The sequence below is a fragment of the Oxyura jamaicensis genome, chromosome 12 (genome assembly GCF_011077185.1).
Source record: "Oxyura jamaicensis isolate SHBP4307 breed ruddy duck chromosome 12, BPBGC_Ojam_1.0, whole genome shotgun sequence".
NCBI lineage: Eukaryota > Metazoa > Chordata > Aves > Anseriformes > Anatidae > Oxyura > Oxyura jamaicensis.
Window position 1 is genome coordinate 10061969 of NC_048904.1, and position 21707 is coordinate 10083675.

Consider the following 21707-nt stretch of genomic DNA (forward strand, 5'->3'; position numbering starts at 1 on the left):
GCAGATAAGAATAGGCTGCTTCTTCTGACTCATTTAGCTAAAACAATGGAGCCACCAGAGGCCAAATTAATCCCTGGTGACTTCAGCAGAGTTGCACCAGGCTAAATTTGGTCCCAAGCGTACAATTAGCACGGAGGAGAGCTCAGTGTCATGACAGTCTCTTGGCTCTTCCCGCGGGCTCCCTTAGCCAGGCTTGCCCTCTGCGCCAGGCAGCTGGGTGCTCCCTCTCGGCCGTCCCGTGCTCACGCCTTGCCATTTCTGGGCACTGGGAAGGGCACCCTGCAAGGGGGAAGGCAGCCCATCACCAGCAGCTTTCGCCTGGGGAAGGGCAGAGCCCCCTTCCCTTAGAGCTGGTCCTCCCCGCTCTGGATTTTGCGAGGAAATGAGCCTCATCCCCTGCTGTCCGCAGGCATCCCTGCAGTGCTGTCATAAATCTGGGCATCCTCCCCAGCTCCTGCCTTCAGCTGGCTGGAAGCTGGTCCAGGCCCTGGCTGGTCCCCTTGAGAGCCACGCAATGTGCCTCTGAACTCAGCCCTCACCAGCTGCTCTTCGGTAGTTTTGTGGCAACCTGATTCCCTCCAGTTAAACAGCTAAACCACCGAACCACATTTTTTTGGCACACTGGTATTTCAAACGCTGAGGAAATGGGTCAGAAATCATACAGGGATTGCCTTTGGTAACTCTCAGCTGACCGAAGACCAGGAGGCATCACCCAGCTGCTTCTGCAGACACGCAGCAGTGCTGCGCACAAAAAAATAGAAGGGGCAGAAATAAATTAAAAAAGGTTAAAAAAAAAAAAACAACAACTAACCAGACCTTTTCAAACTCCAGAAACACTTCCTCAAACACGTGGTTTTACATCAGGCGCAAGCAGAGCCTGGATGGCAGGGCTGCTCCTGCCGCCGCTCCACAGGCGGGTCCTGCCGGCAAGGACTGGGGCTTGCACTGAGAAAACTCCTGCTAACCTCAGAGAGTGCGTGTGTGCGTCCAAAAAAAAGAAAGGCAACGAAAAAGCCTCAAATAATTAAAAAAAGGGGAACAAAGAGCAGAGTGTGGGACTCGGGAAGGTCTGGACTCACTGCTTCTCTCCTGTGTCCCCCTGCCCCCTCCGGCCCCACAACCCGGAGCCATTTCAAACATCCAGCCTTCTCATTCCTTTGACAATTCTTCAAAGGCTTCAGGACTCAAGGAAGCTTCCTGTTTCATCACAAAACCTCGCTTTCTTTTCCTCTGCCAGGCTATTAAAACCGGGCTGATGAAGCAGCGTTTGCTGCGTGGCCGACGACCCTGCCTCGTGCGTGACTCCGAAGTCGCGTTACTCAAGGTGTTTTGGTTCCTGCAGCCGCCTCCTGACCCCCAAATTTACTGCACAACAACATCTTGTTCTGTTAAGCTCGACAATGCCTTGTTAAGCTCGGCACTGGAAAAATATATTTCCTCTCTCCCAAGCACACGGTGGTTGCTTTACCGTTGCGTGGGGCTGCGTGTGTTATTTTGTTATTGCACGGTTGCTGGTGACAACTGATCTGCACACCCCGCTTTGTTATTGTAGGGTTGCTTTAAAATCCTAGGCTCCTGGTATTAGTTTCATTTATTTATTTTAGGAAAAGGTAGTTTTAAGGCTTGAAAAATAAATAAATTCAAAGACATACCAAGACACAGCGAGGAGATAGCACGGAGAGGAAATCCTGCCGAGCGTGAGCCTTGCCCGTGCTCTGCCCATGGCGTGGTCATGTCTGTGTGCGGCCGGCTCTTGGTGCTCAACATTTTGGCAGTGCCCACCAGTATCTCTGTGAAAACAGCACAGCATTAACAATTCTCAAAGGCTTGAGTTACTGTAAAAATCTGCACCAGGCACAGGGTTGAAAAGTTCAGATGAAGGAAGAGGTGGAAAGAAGGGGGGAAAGGGGAGAAGCGCTGGCACGTCTGGTGAGGGCTTTCAGCATCATCCCAAGCCAGGCTGCTGGTGGGTGACCAGGTGGAAAAAAAGAACGTACGCCACAAGTACTCACCCCAGCTCACTAAAACACATCCCCCAAAGCTCCCTAAGTCTGCACAATGCCAGGCCAGAGGCAGAGTGCAGTGCCCAGCACAGCCCTGACCCTCACCTGGCTCCTCCAGCATCACATCTGGGGCTTGTTTTCCTCATTCATCAAGGGAAAGGGGAAAACAGCTGAGCTTGGGCAATACTGGGAAGGAGTAGAAACACATGATGATGCACCATGCCTAGCAGATCATCCCCAGCTCTGTTGTGAAAGGGGAGACGGAAAAGACAATGAAATTAAGGCGATAGACTCCTGTCAAGCTAAATAATTAGGTCTCAGGGTACATAATTGATGTGCTCTTGATGCGGACTCCAAATCATTTATAGGAGGTGCCTCACCTGGCACAGCTCTGGTGTTGTGACAGCAGGGGATGAGCATCCTCAGTGGTGGGGCAAAGTGAGCAGTGTGCAGCTCCCACCATCCCACCACATCGTTTTTTTAGTTGTTTGTTTGTTGTTTTCATTTTTCTCCTGGGCATCAAAAGTCCTTGGCCAGCATCACTTGGGAATAGCTCTCCCCACAGCTACTCTGATCCATACCCCTAACCAAGGAGTTGGAGCAATCAATACACAAACGAACCGTTGGACAAAACAAGGCCACAGGGACCAAGCTGAGCCACAGAGATGCTCCCTGGGGCTTCGCTGCCTGGTCCAAGGCAGAGGAAGCCGACCCTGCAGCTGACTGCACCACCCCATAAGAAAGACATCAATCTCGAGGGCTTTTTCCACTGTCACTCATCCGCAATACTCTTTCCTGCCCCATCAGTTGCAGAGCACCAACATCCCCATTCAGCTTTTTGTTCTTTTCTTTACATTTCTTTTCCTCTTTCCTTGCTCTTTTCACGCCACACCATCACAAAAAGCTGGTTCTGCCCTTCTCCTTCCTTCCTACAACCTTTGCCCCCAACCTTGGTGCACCACAAATCTCCCGGGCACCCCGAGACTGGAGCAGGAGCTCAGCCCCGGCTGCCTGCCGTCAGGCAGAGCTGGCTCCACGCCAAAAGCTCTCGCCATCCCTCTGGGCTGCCCCCCGCTCCTCGTGTTGTGACAGTCGGCTCGAGGGGCTGAGCGTGTCAGCACGGCCACCCCGAGCCCCCGCCAGCTCCCCTCCGCCCCGGGCATGCGCCGTCTGCCCGACACTGCCTACAAACTCTATTAGCTTTGTAATTAAAAACAGCTGTAATCTGATCAGGTGGAGATCACGGTTACAAAATGAAGGAAGCCATTAGCAGGAAATGTTGTGGTTCAGGCAGACATCAAATCAGTTTAAAGAGATTGGATTTCATTGTTTTTATACAGTTACTCCATTACTATAATGCACTGGGTCCATTTAAGCGGCTGGCTCAGAGGAGTGCTCATAAGGCAGTAGTGACATCTATGTGAAATGAACGGCATAAACGGCAAACTCTGAAGAGATAGCAGTGAATTTACACCCCTTGCTCTGCGCTGAATATTAATGCACTGGAGCGGGGCTTGCAGGCCTGTCTTGGTTTTCCCTCCTTGCTTCCCAAGCCCCCTGCAGCACTGCCAGCCCCCCTGCAGGGCAGGGAGAGCCCCCCTGGGGCAGGTCGGCTCCAAGGACCACCTTTCCTCGCCCGAATACCACAAGCAAACCACAGGTCCGGTTTCTCAGCAGCGAGGTGGAGTGAGAACCGAAACCGCAGCAGCCACATCGCTTCGCTTCCTCCTGGTAAACACCAGCCGGTCAACAAGACAAAACCTGGAGCACCTCGGTTCTCATAGGGGATGTTGCCCTTTTCCTGTGTTTCCCCTCCCTGAAAAATAAATAAATAAAACACTAACCCAACAAACAAACAAACACACACACAAAAAAAAAACACAAGGGGGGAAGCAACCTGTGCTGGGAGGCACCAGCCTCCGGCCCAGCGCTCGCGGCGAGGTGCAGGATGCAGCCCAAAAGCCTTGCTGTCAGGAGGGGCTGTCTGCAAAACTGCCGGCTCCTGCTGTACCTCAGTGCCCACCGCACGACCCCGATACCTATAGAAAACCTACACGGAAAGGCACGTGGGCCCCAGCTGCCTCTGGTCACTTTGACAAGAAGGGGCAGGCAGAGGGGTTACAGCGTTATGGGGTTTGCACGACTAGCCCGTCCCCATCCTCTGGTGCCAGCTGGGCCATCGGTACCTTCTGCTTTCTCGTGCCAAAAATGCCCCTGTGGTATGAGGTGGGCTCATCTGCCCCCTTCCTGTGGGAAAGGCCTGCAGGGAGGGCTCAGGATGCAGCTTGGAGCCAAGGAGGGTGTTAGGGAAATGCAAATGGGATGAGAGCTGCCAGAAAAAGGGAGCTGTGCCCCTGCCCTGGCCCTGCCCAAGCATTAGGAGGCCTCTCCAGGCAATGCAGAGCACACGTGCTGCCCTCCCCTCCCCGATCTGCTCATCGCAGGAGGAGATAAGACAGGGCCTGCAGACAAACGCCCGCACAGATCCCAGGGTGCGGAGCTCCCCCTCCAGCCAGAGCCCCCCTGGCTGTGGATGAGCCCCCTGGGCTAGCAGAGGGCTCCAGCATCTCCCTGCTCATCCCGTCCTTCCCTCCTCACCCCCCTCCCTTCTCGCACCAAACTGTATCAAATGCATCAAAGCCTGAGTGAATTACGTTCCCCTTGACCCGCTGGCAGCAAGTTCAGCCACAGGACATTAAAAGAGCAGAGGCTGAGGTTTCACGGCCCGCGATGGCAGAGGCGGAACTGCAGGCCTCGTCGCTGTGTCGCTTTTGCCTTCAGAAGCGATGTTTTCAGCCAAGTTCAGGGGCGGGCAGGGCCAAGGTGTGGGGATCAGCACAGATGGGGCTGGGGGCTGGTTGTGAGGTATGTGTGGGATTTCTGAGCAGCCCCCATAGCTGCCCCCCGGCGTGATGGTACACGTGCTATCCGGCCAACTCCACGTGGTTTAGGGTTTGGTTGCAGGCACTGTGCAGGCTGTGGGGAGAGCTGGAGCTGCTGAGGCCCCGCCGTCACGGGATGCTCTGGGGCACATCATGGGCTCCAGCTGCACAAGGCCACCAGTGGTCCCAGTTTGTGCCAGCCATCCCTGCTGCTGGAACGCAGAGGGTGCTTAGCATCAGTGCACACCTCAGCACCCCGTGCTCAGGGACCCATATCTAGAAAGGGAGCGAGACCAGAGCAAGTGCCCATAGCATCTCTGCCCCATACAAGGGCTCCAAAAGAGGACGGTGAGCACAAAATGATGGTAACAACCCATTGCCCTTGCAGGAATGGTGGCACACAGGGACCGGCCGCCATCTCATGGTGCTATCGCATCCCGGCTGTCCCTGCCATGGCTCTGGATGCTGCATGTTGTGAAGTACCCTGCTCCAAAATCGCTGCCATGGCCATGCCAATCCCCGAAGCAGCATCATCAAATTTGGAGCCTGTGAAGCCACCGCCAGCAAAACAAATATTCGGAAATATTTTTAGCATGCTCTTGTTCAGAGAGAATTTCTTTGTGTCCTTCTGAGGAGCTCGCCGGATCTTTCATCGGTTTGTTTTTCTCATTAGCCGGCATAAGCTTTGTTCTTATTTAATAAAGATTAGGATCTGCTGCCTCCAGCCCTCTCTTTTTGCTCCTCCATCAGGCCCGTGGGGGCTCAGGCTGCAGCGATGTGTTTGATGTCGGCCGCGGAAGTTGAAATGCGGGACAGAAGCTGAGGTTTGCTTCCCCCAAAAAACCATGGCCCCTGGGCGGGGGGCGGAGGGGGACAGGGCACAGAGATGGGAAAGCACTGCCTGGGTCTGGAGGTTTCCAAGTCCAGCTGGCTGGGCACTTTGCAGAGGTTTGGCCTGAGCTGCTAAGAGCACGGGTGGAAAATGGGACGGCCGATGCAGCGAGCTAGCCCATGTGCAAGCCTAATAAAACAGGAGATGTGCCACAGATGGAGGAACTGCTTCTTCCAGCGCTGGAGGTCAGGGAGATGCAACGGAGCTCCTATCCCTTTATATATCATCAGATTTTCCTTGCGAGCCCAGAAAATAAAATAACTGCCTTCCTTTCTGGAGCTGAGTCATTCCTTGGAAAGAAATGGGTTTAAAATGACAGCAGCCGTGAACCAGGAGTTTGATGAACACCCGGAAGGAGGTAGTGGCATCTTCTGAGCTCTGAAAGCCTGATCCTGGCTGATTGCTGCTGTGTGCTGCTCGAGTAGGACCGGCACCGCATCCCATGGGGATGGAGGTTGCTGCTGGGACAAGGACGGCGAGGGGCCAAGGGGGCTGAGTTGTGCCTGTGGTGGAGGCTGGGCTCCAGAGGCCCCGTGTCACAGCTGGAGCTCCCATGTGTCACTTTTCCAGCTATCTTCTCCTCTGCTGACTGCACGGACCAGCCGGGTCACTGCTGTGTACCCTGGTTTAGACATCCCCATGGGAAGATGATTATATTTACCTCTTAAGAAACCAACTGTGGTTGGTTGCTTGTGGTAATGCAGACAAGGTCCATACAGAACCAGCACTATCATCATCACTATTTGTTAACACATTTCTACTTTCTTAGAGATTTAATATATTTTTTTCTTAAAAAAAAATAAAAATCTTTAAGCCCTTACATGTAGCAAGAGGGCTCCCATTTCAAGCAGGGGAGCATATTTTGCATGCGCGCACCTTCGAAGGGGATGCATAACTCCCGGCCAACAACACTTATCACAGTGCCTCGCACGGGGAGATAAGGGCGAAGGCACGCAGGGCTGCGGGGCAGGAGCTGCTTGCCGAGAGGGGCCGGGAAGGAATCCAGCCCCCACCCTGCCACAGCCTTACCTGCACCCAGGTGCACGCTGGCCGCGGCGCTGATCCCCGCAGTGCTGTGCTGCCGCATGCCAACGGGTGCCAAACCTCGAAGCTCGCTCTGGTATATTTGGGAGGGGAGGAGGAACAGCAGGGAAAGCAGATTTTATGCATACTTTTTTTTTTTTCTTCTTCTTTAGCAGTTGCAGTTGTAAAGGAACTCATCCTCACCATGTTTGTGTCACTTGTGTTTGCTGCCTGGGGTGATGTGAGAGCGCAAGTTTTCCTGGCATGACTGCTCTTGGAAAATCAGCCTCAAATCCATATATGATAGTATTCACGGAAACCACAACCCTAATTTACATGCACTGATTTCCCTGCCAGAAACTGCGCTCCCATCCAACCCGGGGATAGAAACACTGCCCTGTGACTTTCCTTCCCAATCACAACCAACCCATGCACTTCAAAACTCAAATATTTTCCAGGGAATGTTTGCAACCCGCAGTTTAAAAAAAGAAAACCTTCCCCACACTCATGCAGTGGCTCAGTATCATGGCTGCATTCAAGGAAGTTTCCTTATAGGTATTTCCCAAGCCAGACTACTCTCCTCTCACAAAACAAACCAAAAAAGCCTTGAGAACCAACCACTTCAGGTACAGAATTTCTTAAATATACCTCGTTCAAAATTTCTTCCCCGTCTTCTCGAGTGCTTTACACCATGTTATGGAGATGTGCTCACAGGTCATCAGTGCACAGGGAAGGACCTGGCTCTTTGGGCACCCGTCCTCCCCTGCCCAACGCCAGGGAGAGATGCTTCCAGCCACTGCTGGGCTCGGTGCAATAGAACAAAGGTTGGGGAGGTGGAGGGAGAGCCCTGGACAAAGATAAAAATCTATTTCTGATGCCTATAAAAACCAAACCCAAATTCCCAGTTGCTTCAACGTGAGCAGTGGACGTGGGGTAATGGAGAATAGAGTTATTTATTAATAGAAGGGCATTTCAATAGAGATCTGAGGAGGTGATATGGGCCAAATGGAGGCTTTTACAGAAATAACGCTCGGGAGGTTTTACCCGGTTTGCCCAGGTGTCTCAGCTCAGTGTCCTGGGGATGGTTGCCTCCCATTCCAGAAGGGGTCTCTTTGGGGAGCTGCATGCTCACAGAGCCCTGCCATGGCTTGACCCAACTCCCCCAGAAATGGAGACAGAAGAATGAGCATGGAGGGAAGGCATTTGTCTGGGGATCCTGCCCTTGCTGTTTTTTTGGGGGAAGCACTGTGGAGCTGGTACAGAGCCTCACACTGTGCCCCCAGCCCTGGGCAGCCACAGCCCCTCTGGCTCCATTCTCGAGCCTGGTTTTATGCCTCCAAGGCCAGGTGCCTCCAAAACCACATTGGACCTGCTCTGATTGCTACCGCTGTCTCCCTCAAAATACAAAATTCACCTCCCCAAATTCCTCACCGGCTCCTTTTTAAGCAACACCTCTCCCCTTGCTCAACAAGGAACCGGCACCAAAATTCCCACCCGCCTCTCCCTCGCAGCCCCTTCTGGAGGGGACTCATGACCCACACAATTAAAAAAACAAAAAATACCCCAAAGGCCGATCTCTCCCCTGCACCGGCAGGCAATAACAATTCACAGGGGGTCTTTGGGGAGCGGGGACGGAGGGAGGGAGGAGCGCGGTGCTGCGTGGCTGCATGTGGCAATCAAGCTTTCCCACCGCTGCCTGCCCCTGGGGAGCGTCCCCGCTCATGTTTGCAGAAGCGGCGTCTCTCCCTCCACCTCGCTAATCCCCCTTCGCTGTGCTCCCACCCCTCGGGAGCCCTGGGAAAGTGGCGCCGGTCCCCGCTGCCCCATCTCCCCTCTGCAAAACCGAGCGGGGAGGGAGGAGAAGGGGAAACGTGCGCTCCCTTAATTGATTTTGGTGAAAGAGGCAGGCAGCCGCGGCACCGTCAAATTAATTAGTTCCAGAGCTATTTGCAGTTATGAGCCACGTTAAGATTAGTGGTCATTGCGTTTCGGTGCTGGGAAGTGAAGGTAGGAAGAAGGTTTTTTATGTCTTTTTTTTTTTTTTTTTTTTTTTTTCCCTCTTGGAGCCTTCCTTAAAAATATAGGAGAAAATGAAAGAGAGGAGGCCCCCGGCTATGTCCCCCACATGCCACAGCCCAGGTCCAGCCCAATTCATGGGGTGAAATGACCATTTTGGCCCATTCTGCATCATCTGCCCCACATTTAACCAGGCAGGTGCTCAGAGAGGCCAGGCAAGAGATGGTCAGGTCTCCAGCACTCTGCTGTTGTCCCCAGTAAAGAGCAGGGACAACACCAGCTCCTGCACCCCCGGTGGGTGACACCTGCGTCCCCCCTTGGAGGGGGGGGAGAGGCTCTGAGAGCCTCATGTGGGCTCAGGGGCTGCGATCCCAATGGGGTGGGAACGCCTGCTGCAACCTGATAACGCTGCAGCATCCGAGGGGCGGCTGCGGCAGCGCTGCCCAGCCGAGGGGCGCCCATTGTCTTGGGAGACACTACCACGTGCAGAGGCTTACATCTGGGTGTTGATAAGCCTGCCTGTTTGTGCATAAGCACAGCACAACATGCAGCCACATACCTCTGCATTCCTCCTCCCCCTTGTTCCTTCATCTCTGTTTCATCTGCTCTTGCCTGTTACACGTTCTCTCTCCTCCTCTCATTCAGAAGCCCGGTCCAGGAAAGGGCAGTTGTTGTGAGTCACACAAACCAGGACCATGGTGCTGAGTGGCGGCAAATGTTTTGGGTAAATGTGGAAAGTTTCCAAGGGTCTGGGTGAAGGGAAGCAGGAGGAGAAGGTCTCAGACCCAAGCAGAGCCAGGTGGACTTCAGCCAGGGTAGGAGTGTAGTTTTTACAGCGATTAAGAATAAGTTAAAAAACATAACCTCTCCCCCTTCCCAGTTGCTTATAAGATAAGAGAGGGTCTGCAAGATGAACACACACCAGCAGTACTCCAAAACTGAGTGCACAACACCGACTCTCACATGCCACCACAGTCGGGGTCTGCTTGTGCAAGGATGGGGACTGCGAGGTCTACGGCAACCACGTGCTGAGCTCGTCCCCTCACACTTACTGAGTGCCGGCTGCTTGATCTGCTTGACTGGGGAGAAAGGCATCCCATAGCATCTTCTGGTGTGCCCCCATGATTTGCCTGTCTCTGCTTGCTCACAGCACGGTTACAAGCTCTGCTCCAGCAGGACAGCGGGTCGGCACGGGGTGCTGCATCCCCACCTCTGCTCTGGGAAGGGCTGCCAGCCCAGAAGTGCACTCTGGACCTAGAAGCACAGCAGTTTCTAACTCTCCATCGTTCTTGGAGAAGCAGGGAAAAGACATAATGCCATAGTTGTTTACACCTAAGCCAGTTATTCAAGGAAACCTGTACTGGACAAACTCAGTGACCACCATGACCCAGCATGACCTCATCACAGCTCACCCCTGAAACAGCCCGGCATGTTCACTGCTCCTCCACAGAGCTCTCCTCAGCCCTCTGCTCGCAGGGGTCATCCAGCTCTATGCAGAAAGCTGGTGGAAGGACCTGTGGATTAGTAGAAACCTTCATCTTTCCCACTCTGGCAGCTCAAACAGGCAATGCTGCTTCAGCAGGCTCCATGCATGACACCACACACGAGAACATGGGTGAGACCATGGAGCTACTTTCAAGCAATAGGCAAGGATACTCGGGCCCCAGGTAAATGCAAATGGGTCTTCAGAGAGAGGTGACCACCCTTCCTCCAGGGGGATGCGACATCCCCTTCAAGACCTCTGATTGCTCCCAGACTGCACATGGGGCAAATGCTGCTCCAGAACTGCTGGTGCCTGAAGCAGCAGCAGCTTGGCCACAGCTGTAGGTAGGCTGCAAAACCCCAGTGTGCACAGAGAGGACGGGCAGCGTGCAGGAGTGCTCACAAGCACACGTGCACACACACCGGCCGGGGAGCCAGGGCAGGGCAGAAGGGCTCTTTGGAGACCATGGGTTTGGGCACTGGTAGCAAGGAACTTGTGAGCCCAAGGCAGCATGTCCACACTGCTCTCGAGCTCTCTGGAATGGGGTTGTATACTGAATTTATGAGCTCTTAAGTCATCACATTTACAATTTATATTCTCCAGTCTTTTAATCTCGGCAATAAACTTGGACTAAACCTTTGCTGATGCAGTGTGGAAATTTCACTGTTCCCCACAGCCCTGTCTAAGAAGAGCCCATAGGCAGAGCCAGAACCAGAACTTGTCTCCTGACAGCTTCATGGTAGGGTCTCCTCCTGTTCCTCGCTCCCAGTAAAGCCACTGGTAACCAGCTGGTTCCCTACCCGCCACCTTGATTGCCCAGGCCCCCCCTTCCTGGACAGTTATAAGACATCAACAAATATCAGGGGGCAAACACTTGCAGTGATCCCCTACCTCTGCTATCTTCTAGAGGAGGGGGATGCTTTCCTTAATGATGGGCACCAGGTCTATGTGAACATCACCAACTAAATCTTGCACCACTTGGGACCCCCCCCCCCACCTCCTGCAAACTTGCCCCACGGGTGCATTTTACCCACCTAGAGTTGCTTTACTCCAGAGGTCTCAGACCACGACAACCATCTCCAGAAGGTTTCCTGTGGAGCAGTGGCTCTCAGCAGGAACCAGTCTCCAAAGTGGGCACCTCCTTTGCACACTGAGACCTAAAATTGATATGAAATTGGCACCAAAAAAACTACTAAGGGAGGCAGGCCCTCCCTGCTTGGACAAACCCCACACTTTAAGGAGAGGGTGGCATCATTTCTGCAGAATGCTCGAGTGGCCTCAAATAACACACTGAACTGTCAGGCACAAACCCAAGCGATGGCGTGAGCCAGCACTGAAATAATGAGAAGCTGATCTACAGCTTTTCCCCTCTGGTTTATTAAATGAATGCTCCGCATACCACTTCCCACTGACTGGAGACAGAGCGAAAATCCCAGGACAGTAACTCATCATCCTTTCTTCCCCTGAGAAGACTCGAGGCTGTGGCTATGTATGGATGTTGCGAAGTGATAAAGTCGCTGTGGCTTCACGAGTTACCACGCACCGGCTGAGCCGCACTGCCCGGCCGCGCGCACGCTCCCGGCTCCCTGCAGCTGGGTGGTAAAAACATGTTCGCTCATGATGGGGCTGGAGCAGGTACCCCGGCGGCGGGCTCCTGATAAGCACGCTGCTTATCTGTGCCTCGTTAAGCCCCAGGACTCAACGGCTCGCGATGCAATCCTTGGCCCAGAGGACCCACCTCTTTTCGAGCTGTAGACCTCAGCCATGGAACTGGCAACAAGAACCGACTCCGGGAAGGCGGTCAATATTGCATGAATTCCTGAGCGTGGAAGAGAGAGGAAGGGAGGTTCGGGACCGTGCCAAAGAGCAGGAATAGCAGAAGGACCAGCCAACCCTACCGCTGAGTGCAACCTCAGCGGAGCCACGCCTGGGTGAGAATATTGTAGATGACACATGGAGATGACCCAGGCAATGAAACTGAAGTGCTCTGAATTCTGCTGGGATCAGAGTCCGTGGAGACAAGTTACATCACTGCTCATGCTTTCCAAGACTGGAGTAAGGTCTTGCCCTGGGCATGATGTAACATCAAAAACATGCCAGGGCCCTTGACTCCACTAAGTAGGATCAGGCCTCCCCTTTGGCTTCTTATCTCAAAAAATGGCAGTTCTGGGGAGGTTCCTGCCCTTAACCACCACCCAGAATCTGTGTCCTCTTGCCCAATCCTTGGGTTCAGCCTCAAGGCTCAGAAAAGCTGGAACCAGACCCAGTTCTTTGGGTCCTCCTTCAGCTCCGTCCTTCCAGCCCCCAGGTCTCTCCCAGGCAGCGCTCCCCAGAGCTGTCCCATGTCCGTCCTGCCGCCGGCCTCAGCACTGAGGACACACTGGCCCTCCCTCCAGCCTGCAGAGGCAGGAATCCACACCATTCAAGCCTTTTTTGCTCAACACCCACAGCTACAAAAACAGCAAACAACCTCCCCAGACTAAACACCAGGCACCTACCTCCTCTCTCCTCCAGTGCACCCAGATGATCCTGGGGTGACAGAATTTCAGTCCCAAACTTCCTCCTGGAGGCAAGCAGGTCCCTCTGTCCCCCCACCAGGAGGTCAGGCTCACTTGCCCATCCCCGCCAGACTCTGGGAGCAGGCAGGGGGAGAGTGGGGCTGCCCTGGGGGGAGGCAGCTGATGACAGCCCGACTGGCGGGGTGAAGCGTGACCTGTGTTTGTTTGGATAGCCAAAGGACTTGGAACAAATGTCTCCGGCTCATGTTTTAGATAAAAGAAACCCAGCCTTGTCATGAGATCAACGGGGCTGGCAAGAAAATACTCAGGGAGACCTCCCTTCGTCCCCAGTCCCTTTTAAAACAGGAGAAACTATAACAACAACAGCAACAACAATAATACAAGAAAATATCCACATCTCAGAGATGCTCACTCCTTTCTGGACCAGTTCATTTTAGGGTATCAAGAGCAAGATCAGTGATGGGGGCCACAAATATGGGGTCAGCAGTGGTCCAGGTACCAAAATCTTGGGGAATTTTGCTCCCGGGTGCCCAGTGTTTTCTTCCCCATCCCCACCTACTCAACCCCCCTGCCCTTGCAGCCTGATGCCAGCCTGACGCCTGGCTGGGAGGGAAGAGGGAGACGTGGTGGTGCCTGGAGCACGGGTGGACAGGGACCACCACATCCGCATCCATCTGGCATACTGAAGCAGCGACCGGAGGAAAAGGAAGGAGGGGGGTGGGTAGAAGAGAAAATCCCAAAGATCCTCGGATAATAAGCACCATTAAGGTTAGTCTGTCTCATGATTGTTTCTTATTAAAAAGAGACTGTACTTTATCTGTGCAGGATATGCTGTTTGGATGAGGGAATTAGCAGAGTGACTGCCTCCATATCATCTAATTAGCAAAAATGTTGATAAGCAGATACAATCACATATGATTAGGATCCTTTTAAAAAGCCACTCCATTAATTAAATAGACAGAAAGGCCGCCTCCAGCCCTCGCGTGCCACTGATTAGAATACAAATATTTACACTAATCTCACCTCCATCAGCCATGGGACACTTTTGAGTATTTTTAGTGACATCAGATTACTATTGATTTTCATCCCCAATGTCAGACCATTTTGTTAGTATCTGAAAGTGCTGCCTTCAGTTTCGGATGCTTTAAATCATGTTAAGGGTTTATCTTAATGACGCTGCTGATAACCACTGTTCAGGTCACTCGTACTTTCTCTTCAAAGAACACAGTCTAGGCTGGTTTTTATTGTTTGTACTTGAGATTTAAGATACGAAAAACATTTCTCATTTCAAAGCCTTGGTTTCTAGGGATGGGGCTGCCAGGCTAGTTTGGGTCGAGTTACTTGAAGCGTGCACGTCTCTCTCATTTCCCTTTTTCCCCATCTCTCCTCAACCCTTTCTCTCTTCCTCGCAGACTCTTTAGGCTCACAGCAGTGGCCCCTGCCGAATGGCTGCTAATGTCTGACGCCTGCTGCAGGCAGCAGACAGACAGGCAGTGAGAGTCCCCCACTCTGGGATGACAGGAGAAAAACCATTCCCTATGTTTCAGATGGGTAGGATGCACTAAATCCAAGACAGATAATCCAGTGCGCCAGCCAGTCTGAGATGGGCACTCATCATCAAAGCAGCTCGGGGAGGAGATGCTTTGCAAGGAGACAGCCCAAGGCAGAGTCACCTCCTCCCTTCTGTGCACAGCCCTGCTCCCTGCAGCAGATAACTGGCCTGGGAGCCTCTCCAACAGGCCTCCCACCTGCCTCTCATGTCCCATTTTCCCTTCTGGGTAGCGGAGAGCAGGAACAGCAATTGCTTTCAAAACGTCTGCCAAGCATCTGCAAACAGACCATGGTGGCATGGCGAGGAGCTGCTGCACCTTTGGGTGGCAAGCTCAAATCGCCCTCAAGTCCCATAGACAGTCATAAAAAAAAAACAAACCACCAGCCAAAATGAACGAGCCCTTTGGCTCATCATACAGCCAGCTCTCGACTCCTTCCCCAGGTGCTGGATGATGGAAACGAGGGCAGCGATCTGCAACACTAGTAGGTGTTTACAACAGGGTTACAGGCAGCCAAGTTCTTGTTACTGGCACTTCCTTGGAGACCTCCTTCCTGCAACGACTCCCTGTGGAGGTATGTTATTTCCACAGGAATGGTAAATGCAGGGAACACAAACAGATGCAGGATAGCCAAACACCGGATCGGCAAAGCTCAGCTCCGCAGGCTGAACCTGTCTGTACTGAGCTCATGTGGCATCCCTGTGTACGTGCATGCACCTGGGGCCAACACCTAAAAAGCACAAAGAAAAGAGGCTGACATTGCCAATAAACTTCATCCTGAGCATTTATTTTTGGTACTAACAAGGGAGTTAAGCTCTTCATCAAGCATTAGGCTTGGCTATAAATTCAGAAGGGACCATAATGGTAATCTAATCAGGAGGTTAGGTAAAAGGTCCACTCTGGGTTTAAAAATGGCCACACGAGGAGGGTTCCAGTGATTCACTACCTTCATGCAGAAGGACGTGCAACATTTCTGGAGTTTGAATTTGCTAGGGCCACCTTCCAGCTGCCTTCCCTGAGAGTCTGAAGATCCCTGTACCATAGAAGGTCTGTTCCCATTCATGTTCTTAGAGGTTAGGATGAAGCTAATGTTGAACTTCCTCTCAATACCGAGAAACATTCCCTGAATATATCACTCCAGAGCATGTTTTCCAAATCTTTAATTACATTTTATGGATCTTCCCTGAGCCTTATCCAACTTATCAACACTCTTCCCAAACTGTGGGAAGCCAAACTGCAGACAGCTTTCCTATGGCTGCTGCCATGGGGTAATAACACCCTGTGGGTGTAAGATGACCTGACTGCACAACGCTTCCCTGGACGGCACACGAAAGCGCGGTGCGTATCTGAGAATCCCACCTTTGGGCAGGTACAGGCAGAAACCGAGCTGACGAAGCCGTACGACCCAGCTGCCATACCACAGTCCCATGGGGTGACCACAACACGTGTACGACATCTGCTTGAAAATGCAAGGCCGGTGACAACCCATTCCGCCCCAGAATGAAGTCAGACCAGCCGAGCAGTGGTTGGCTGAGCCCCCTCTGAGGTCATAATCCCATGATTTGGGAACAGCAGGCTTCAAAAAAAGGCTGTTTTTACGGGACTTGCCTCCTGTAACACCACAGGACGGAGCGGAGCAAGGGGTGAACTGAGCGTCCGCCTGTCCCCGAGGCACACAGTGGCAGCGGGTGTCCAGTTGTCTGGAAGCTGGGCACCCCCAGGCTTCAAATCCTTTGTGGGAGAGAGGCACCAGGCAACTTCCAAACAGCCTCACCTCACTTCTGAGATGGTGGACTACTACAAAGTCCTTGGACTGCAAAAAAACGCCTCCCAGGATGACATTAGGAAATCCTACCGCAGGCTCGCACTACAATGGCATCCTGATAAGAATCCCAGCAACAAGGAGGAAGCCGAAAAGAAATTTAAAGCTATCGCTGAGGCGTACGAGGTTTTGTCTGACCCTCAGAAACGGTCGCTCTATGACAGGTCTGTGAAGGAGCGCAGATCCCACAGAGCAAGAAGTCCCTCAATGGGCCATAACAGCTTCTTTGATGCCACTTATGTATTCCAAGACCCCAATGAGATCTTTAGGGATTTCTTTGGAGGGATGGATCCCTTTGTGCATGTTTTTTGGGACCCATTTGACAACATCAGAAACGGTGATGAACACAAGCACGGTCCAAGTGGAAGAGGAAGCTGCTCCCATTTGTTTTCTGACTTCGTGCAGTCTTTCATGCCATTTAATCCATTCAGCCCCAGGGAGCAGCCCACCTTCTCCTTTGCTGAGGACATGGCTAAGCCACACAGTTTCAGATCAGTCTTAACTACTACTGAAGGGATCAACGGCAAGAGGGTCACCACCCGGAAAATCATCGAGAACGGGCAGGAGAGAATAGAAGTGGAAGAAGATGGCCATTTGAGGTCTGTGACGATAAATGGAAGAGACCACCTGAAATTATAATGTCCCCCAGCACATGCACCAACTGCAAGCTGTGGGACATGCCCTCATTGCTCAGCGGATGGGATCTATTATGAGCAGTATTAATAAATGCTGAGTTCATGACACAACCGATGCCAGCTTCTCAATGGCCTGGAACAAATACTTGACAGGTAAAGATAAGAACTTATGCTAAACTAAGGAGGGGGGCTGTACTAACCCGGTGTAAGGCGATACACACTGCTTGTTCAGTAAGCAGGTACAGTAAATACACATGGTTTGTCAAATAGACCAAGTTATCTAGTAGAGCAAGAAGAGATGGGCTGGTTGGTGAAAGGGTAAATGAGCCCATAACAGGCTACAGGCCCTCTTCCCACCCCTTGAAGCAGACCCTTTCGCCAGTGTTGAAGTCTGCTGGCTGGAAGAATAAAGACTCTTGTCTGACCCTCATGCACAGCCCTGAGGCTGAGCGAAGGCTGTCCTGCCTTTGGGCATTGGCACACAAGGGCCGTACTCATTGGCAACAGATTTTGTATACAGGCAAGGAAGTGAGGGAGGCTCAGTGGGTCAGGCAGAGCCCAGAAGAGAGGGACTGCCACAGGAGAAAAAAAAAAAAAACACAAAGGAAGACTTCAGTGAGGAACAGAAGGAATAAAATGTTGTTCCTTATAGACCATGAAGGGAAACGATGCGTTTCTTGAGAACGCCCTGCAAACTATGACTGGAGACCCCTGGGTAGCTCAGAGGCTGAAAGCAAGTAGGGAGAAGGTGAATTTGGGTCTTGGACTGGGACAACCTATGGTCCCTTTCTGCTTGGAGTTGTTCAGACAAAGCCAGCTAAATTCAAACCACGAGCAAACAGATTCCAGGGGGCTCAATTTAGCTCCCTCTTTGTGCAAAGCTGGATGCGGGGAGTTAGATGGTACTTTACCATCCTCATTGTCTTGCTCACAGCTGCAAGAGCCAGCTCACAATGCATTTCTTGCACAGCCTGGCAGCATGCTGCTTTCATCCTCCACTGAGCTGAGGAACGCGCTCCCCACGTTTCTGCCCTCCCCTGTGCTGACATGAACCACTGAGCCTTGTTTCTTGCTTGGCCAGATCACCTTAGGCATTTAAAATCCTACACGCCTTTCATTTTCGGTCCCATGCTACGTCCCCTTGAGTTTCCCAGCTTGTCCTGCCCATTGATGTCTCCCTGGAGAGCAGAACTAGCTTTCAGGGAAATTTTCAGGGACTGTAATCCAGATTGCAATTGCTGCCTGTGTTTGGGCAGGTCTTTGCATCTGTTTCCTCTGCTGTAAAATGGCAATAACAGACTCCCATGCTTTGAAGGGGACTGCGAGGTAGTGATATTCATAAAGGGCTCCCAACACTAAGTTAAATTAGCCAGGATACTGCCATGACTTAATCGAAACCTTTTATTTTGAAAAGAAAAACATAGCATAAATTGTCTTCCTTAGCAAACCGATGCCATGTTCAGCTTGGAAAAACAGAACAAAACTGCATTTGTTTTATCAAGGGCTCTTAAGTCCCTGTGAGCCCCTTTCCCATAAGAAAAGGGCACAGCACTGGGAGGCAAGGAGAAGCCTAAGGGCATGGTGGGTTTACAGAGGGAAGCCAGCAGTGATGGGAGCAGGGACAGCCAGTGGGGTGATCCACGTCTGCTGCTTCTCCATGGTCTGGGAGCCGTGAGGAGCCCTGCAGGCACTGGGACTCTGGGGTTCACAAAGAATTTGTGGGTTTGGTGCAAGCAGATGATGATTTTGGTCATAGCAAACAAGAAAACACTTCTACCAACATTCCCTATGTGGACACTGTGTTCATGTGAGATGACCATTTGAATTTACCTTACGTTACTTTAGAGGAAGTTCAAGGTTTAAAAAAAATGCACATTTTGGATCGGAAACTGAAATGGGCTTTGATCAAAATAGCATGTTTTGAAATCTGGACCAGAGTTGAATTCCCAGCTCCACAACCTTTTCAGCTTGCTAGGGCTGAAACTTTGCTTCAATCTCACCCCTAATGTGATATTTTAGTGCACATCCATCAAGATTTCTTGATCTGTGATCAAGATACACAGATCTACGTCTTAGACCTGGCCTGCTTGGGTCACCAATTCCCTCCTTGTAGCAGTATGTAAGGCAGCATCTAAGAGTGAACACCTCCTTCTCTCATCCCTTGCTCAGATCGTTTCCATAACCTTCTGCCTCAGCACAGCGCTCCTGTGGCAGCTGCACACACCAAAACTTGCTATTAGAAATATTGGTACATGGGTCAGAAAGAGACCCAAGTTTGCTCACCTGGTAAGTGTTGGGTCCAGGACGACCTGGAGATCTCCTCTTCCACATCTCTATGTGCACTGCAGGCCACAAAACACTTCTCAGCACATTCTGTAAGCAAAAGATTTGAGATTAAAAAGAAAAAAAAAGAAAAGTAAAAGGGGAAAAAAAAAAATATCCATAAAGCGCTGGTGCTAAGGAAGCAGGTCAGACTGCATTATCAAAGTTCTGCATTCCTGCCATAGCAGGAAATCTGCCAGGTGTACCCAAACCATCCATGGAAATGGGTTATGCCCGTGTTACAAAAATAAATGAACCTCTGCAAACCTTTCAACGTGGCCTTGGAAGTAAACCCTTGCCTGTCCCAGGACAGGCTCTTCCAGACATGTACCTTCCCTGTAAAAAGGCTGTGTTTTGGGACCTGCAAGGCCAGCAGTGCGTCCTTCAGGGGCGTTCAATGAAGGTGCTCGCACGCGCAGCTGACCCACCATGAGGACCAATGGCTCTGGTGGCTGAACTTTTTCTCAGCCACCGCAGGCTGTAAGGGGTTGGTTTCAAGCACCAGCTCTGCTTGCAGGGAGCAGGTCGGGGGCCACTTGGAGGGCTCCTGCCCTAGGACAGCCCCAGGCGCCCAGCCCTGGCAGCAGCAGGAGGAACGCGCAGCGGAGGCGGCTCGAGCCCGGCCAGCAGCCGGCTCGGAGAGACTGAGTCATTATTTTATTAGCAGGCCCCACAACTACTTTAATGTGGGCTTAGGCTGCAAAAACAAAAACATACATAAAAGCATTTGGAATTACTTCATAAAATACTAAATCACAATATTAACCGACTGACCTTTGCTCCATACAGACCTGCTAATTTTAGCAATTACAGCCAACAACTTGAACATATCAAGTGGGCAACGGTTTAACAATAATGACATCTGCTTGGAAAATCCAATTATGTCTAAACATCTTTAAATCCCCACTAGGGGATACCTGCTTTCTTTTTGCAACTGTTAGTCTCTGCCTAATAGGATTTTAAACTCACAGCCTGCTGCACACTGCGGTGGCGGTGGCCCTGCTCCCTGGAGTGGCAACGACGGGACCGCGAGCACATTAAGCAGGGAGCGGGTCTCTCCTCGGACGGTGATGGAAGCGGTTTGGTTTTCTGACAGCCTAATCGGATGGAGGGCTGCATTAACCAGATCCCTTCACTGCCCCATCCCCCTGCAGATACTGCTCCGAGCTGGGCTCTGCAGCCACCAGAGCCCTTTGTGGGGCAATGAAAGAGAGGTTTCCTCCTACGAGGTTTCCTCCCACGAGGTTTCCTCCCACGAACTCCTTCAGACACAGACTACTTTTCCCTTTTGGGCTGACCTCTGTTTCTCTCCTCTCCCCATCTCCTTTCTCCCTTTTTCCCTCCTCTGCACCCAGCTTCTAAAACCCCTCGCTGCTGCTCCCTGCTCTGTGGGTGAAGCTCCAGGACTGGGATCTGTTCCTCTTCCACAGCATGATCCCCTAAAAGACAACAGCCATGCGGTGGCTTTTGCAGCCATATTTCAGGCCTGGAGGTTGTTTTCGCCAAGGAGAGTGACGTTAAATGCAACTGGGACCAGTGGGGAAGAGCGAGCACGAGGAGACCACCCAACTCTCCAACGAAGCACCCCAATGCAGAGCAGCATCCTCTGCCACAAAGCCAAAGGTCCTTATCCAGCCCCCAGTCAGGCTCTGCAAACCCCTGGGCTCCCCTGATCTGGCAGCAGCCCCACAGCCCCACTCCTGATCACTCAGCACCCTAGGCTGCAAGGCTATTGTCAGATATTTGAATCAAGATACAAGAACTGAATATTTCCGTCCCTTCTCCTCCCTCTCCCTCCCCGGCCAGCCTGGCTCTCTTCTGATGGAGCGTGCAACAAAATCACAATCACATGTTTGCAGCAGTAGGAGGCCATTGGCATGGAAGCGGCTGTGATGTCACTACAAACATTTCCACCCTATCCCATTTCTCCAGAACAGTCTCCGTTTTTATGACCCCATCCTGAGATCTGCAGGAAATCAAATTGTCCCGGTGCTATTTTGAGCGCTGGTGTCATGGCATCAATATACAACGATGCGGTGTCAAGCCGGAGAGGCTCGAGCGCGCTGCCGCAGTGTCACAGCCGGTTTGTTTTGTGCAGCTTCTCTGGCCTGGATCGCAGCCCTGCGGATGCCAGGCTCGTGCTGGGACTGCTCGGGACACGCACGCCGTGCCGGCGGGATGCAGGGCAGCGCGGGCTCGCAGCCACCAGTGGCTCCTGCACCCCGCTGGGGGTCACCAGCTCGGGCAGGGCAGCACCGCGAGGCAGAGCACGCAGGCACGGCACGCACGGTTCCTACAGATGCTGTTTTTCTGCTGGGAGTGTGTGGGAGGGAAGAAAAGAGCACGTTTGCAAGGTGCTTGCAAGGGGAGGTGGCTGGGGGAGAGATTTGAGGGCCTGCAGACACTGGCAAGGTGCCTGGGGCAAGGAGCTAGGCCATTCGGGCAGCAGCCATCTGACCAACCCAAGAGAAGCAACCAACCATCAAGAAGCAGGCAACCATCTGACCAACCCAGCAGCTACAAACCCTTGTCTAAACTAGGATTACCATCTAAACAGATT

At 52.2% G+C, this 21707-nt stretch overlaps 2 protein-coding genes across 10 annotated transcripts in view; one reads left to right on the top strand and one right to left on the bottom strand.

Annotated features, from left to right (window-relative positions):
• LOC118173339 overlaps window positions 1-21707 on the bottom strand; it is a 57871-nt gene that overhangs the window by 16921 nt on the left and 19243 nt on the right. For 5 of the 9 annotated variants that reach the window (XR_004754134.1, XR_004754135.1, XR_004754136.1 and 2 more), the window contains exons 6-10: window positions 19109-19198; window positions 10229-10330; window positions 9869-10070; window positions 9376-9517; window positions 1653-1790 (exon numbers count right to left, since the gene is read on the bottom strand). Coding sequence is in view for 1 of the 9 variants with exons in the window: in XM_035337819.1 (XP_035193710.1) it covers window positions 1653-1790; window positions 2384-2466 (221 nt within the window). In the remaining 8 variants the exon portion in view is untranslated. Of the gene's footprint in view, window positions 1-1652; window positions 1791-2383; window positions 2469-9375; window positions 9518-9868; window positions 10105-10228; window positions 10331-11333; window positions 14763-19108; window positions 19199-21707 lie in introns of those variants that run through there. The other 4 variants (XR_004754133.1, XR_004754137.1, XR_004754138.1 and 1 more) reach the window with 4 other exon arrangements.
• On the top strand, window positions 16017-16967 carry DNAJB8 (DnaJ heat shock protein family (Hsp40) member B8). Its single transcript, XM_035337818.1, has one exon. The coding sequence runs from the start codon at window positions 16155-16157 to the stop codon at window positions 16827-16829; it is 675 nt and encodes a 224-aa protein (XP_035193709.1). The 5' UTR covers window positions 16017-16154; the 3' UTR covers window positions 16830-16967.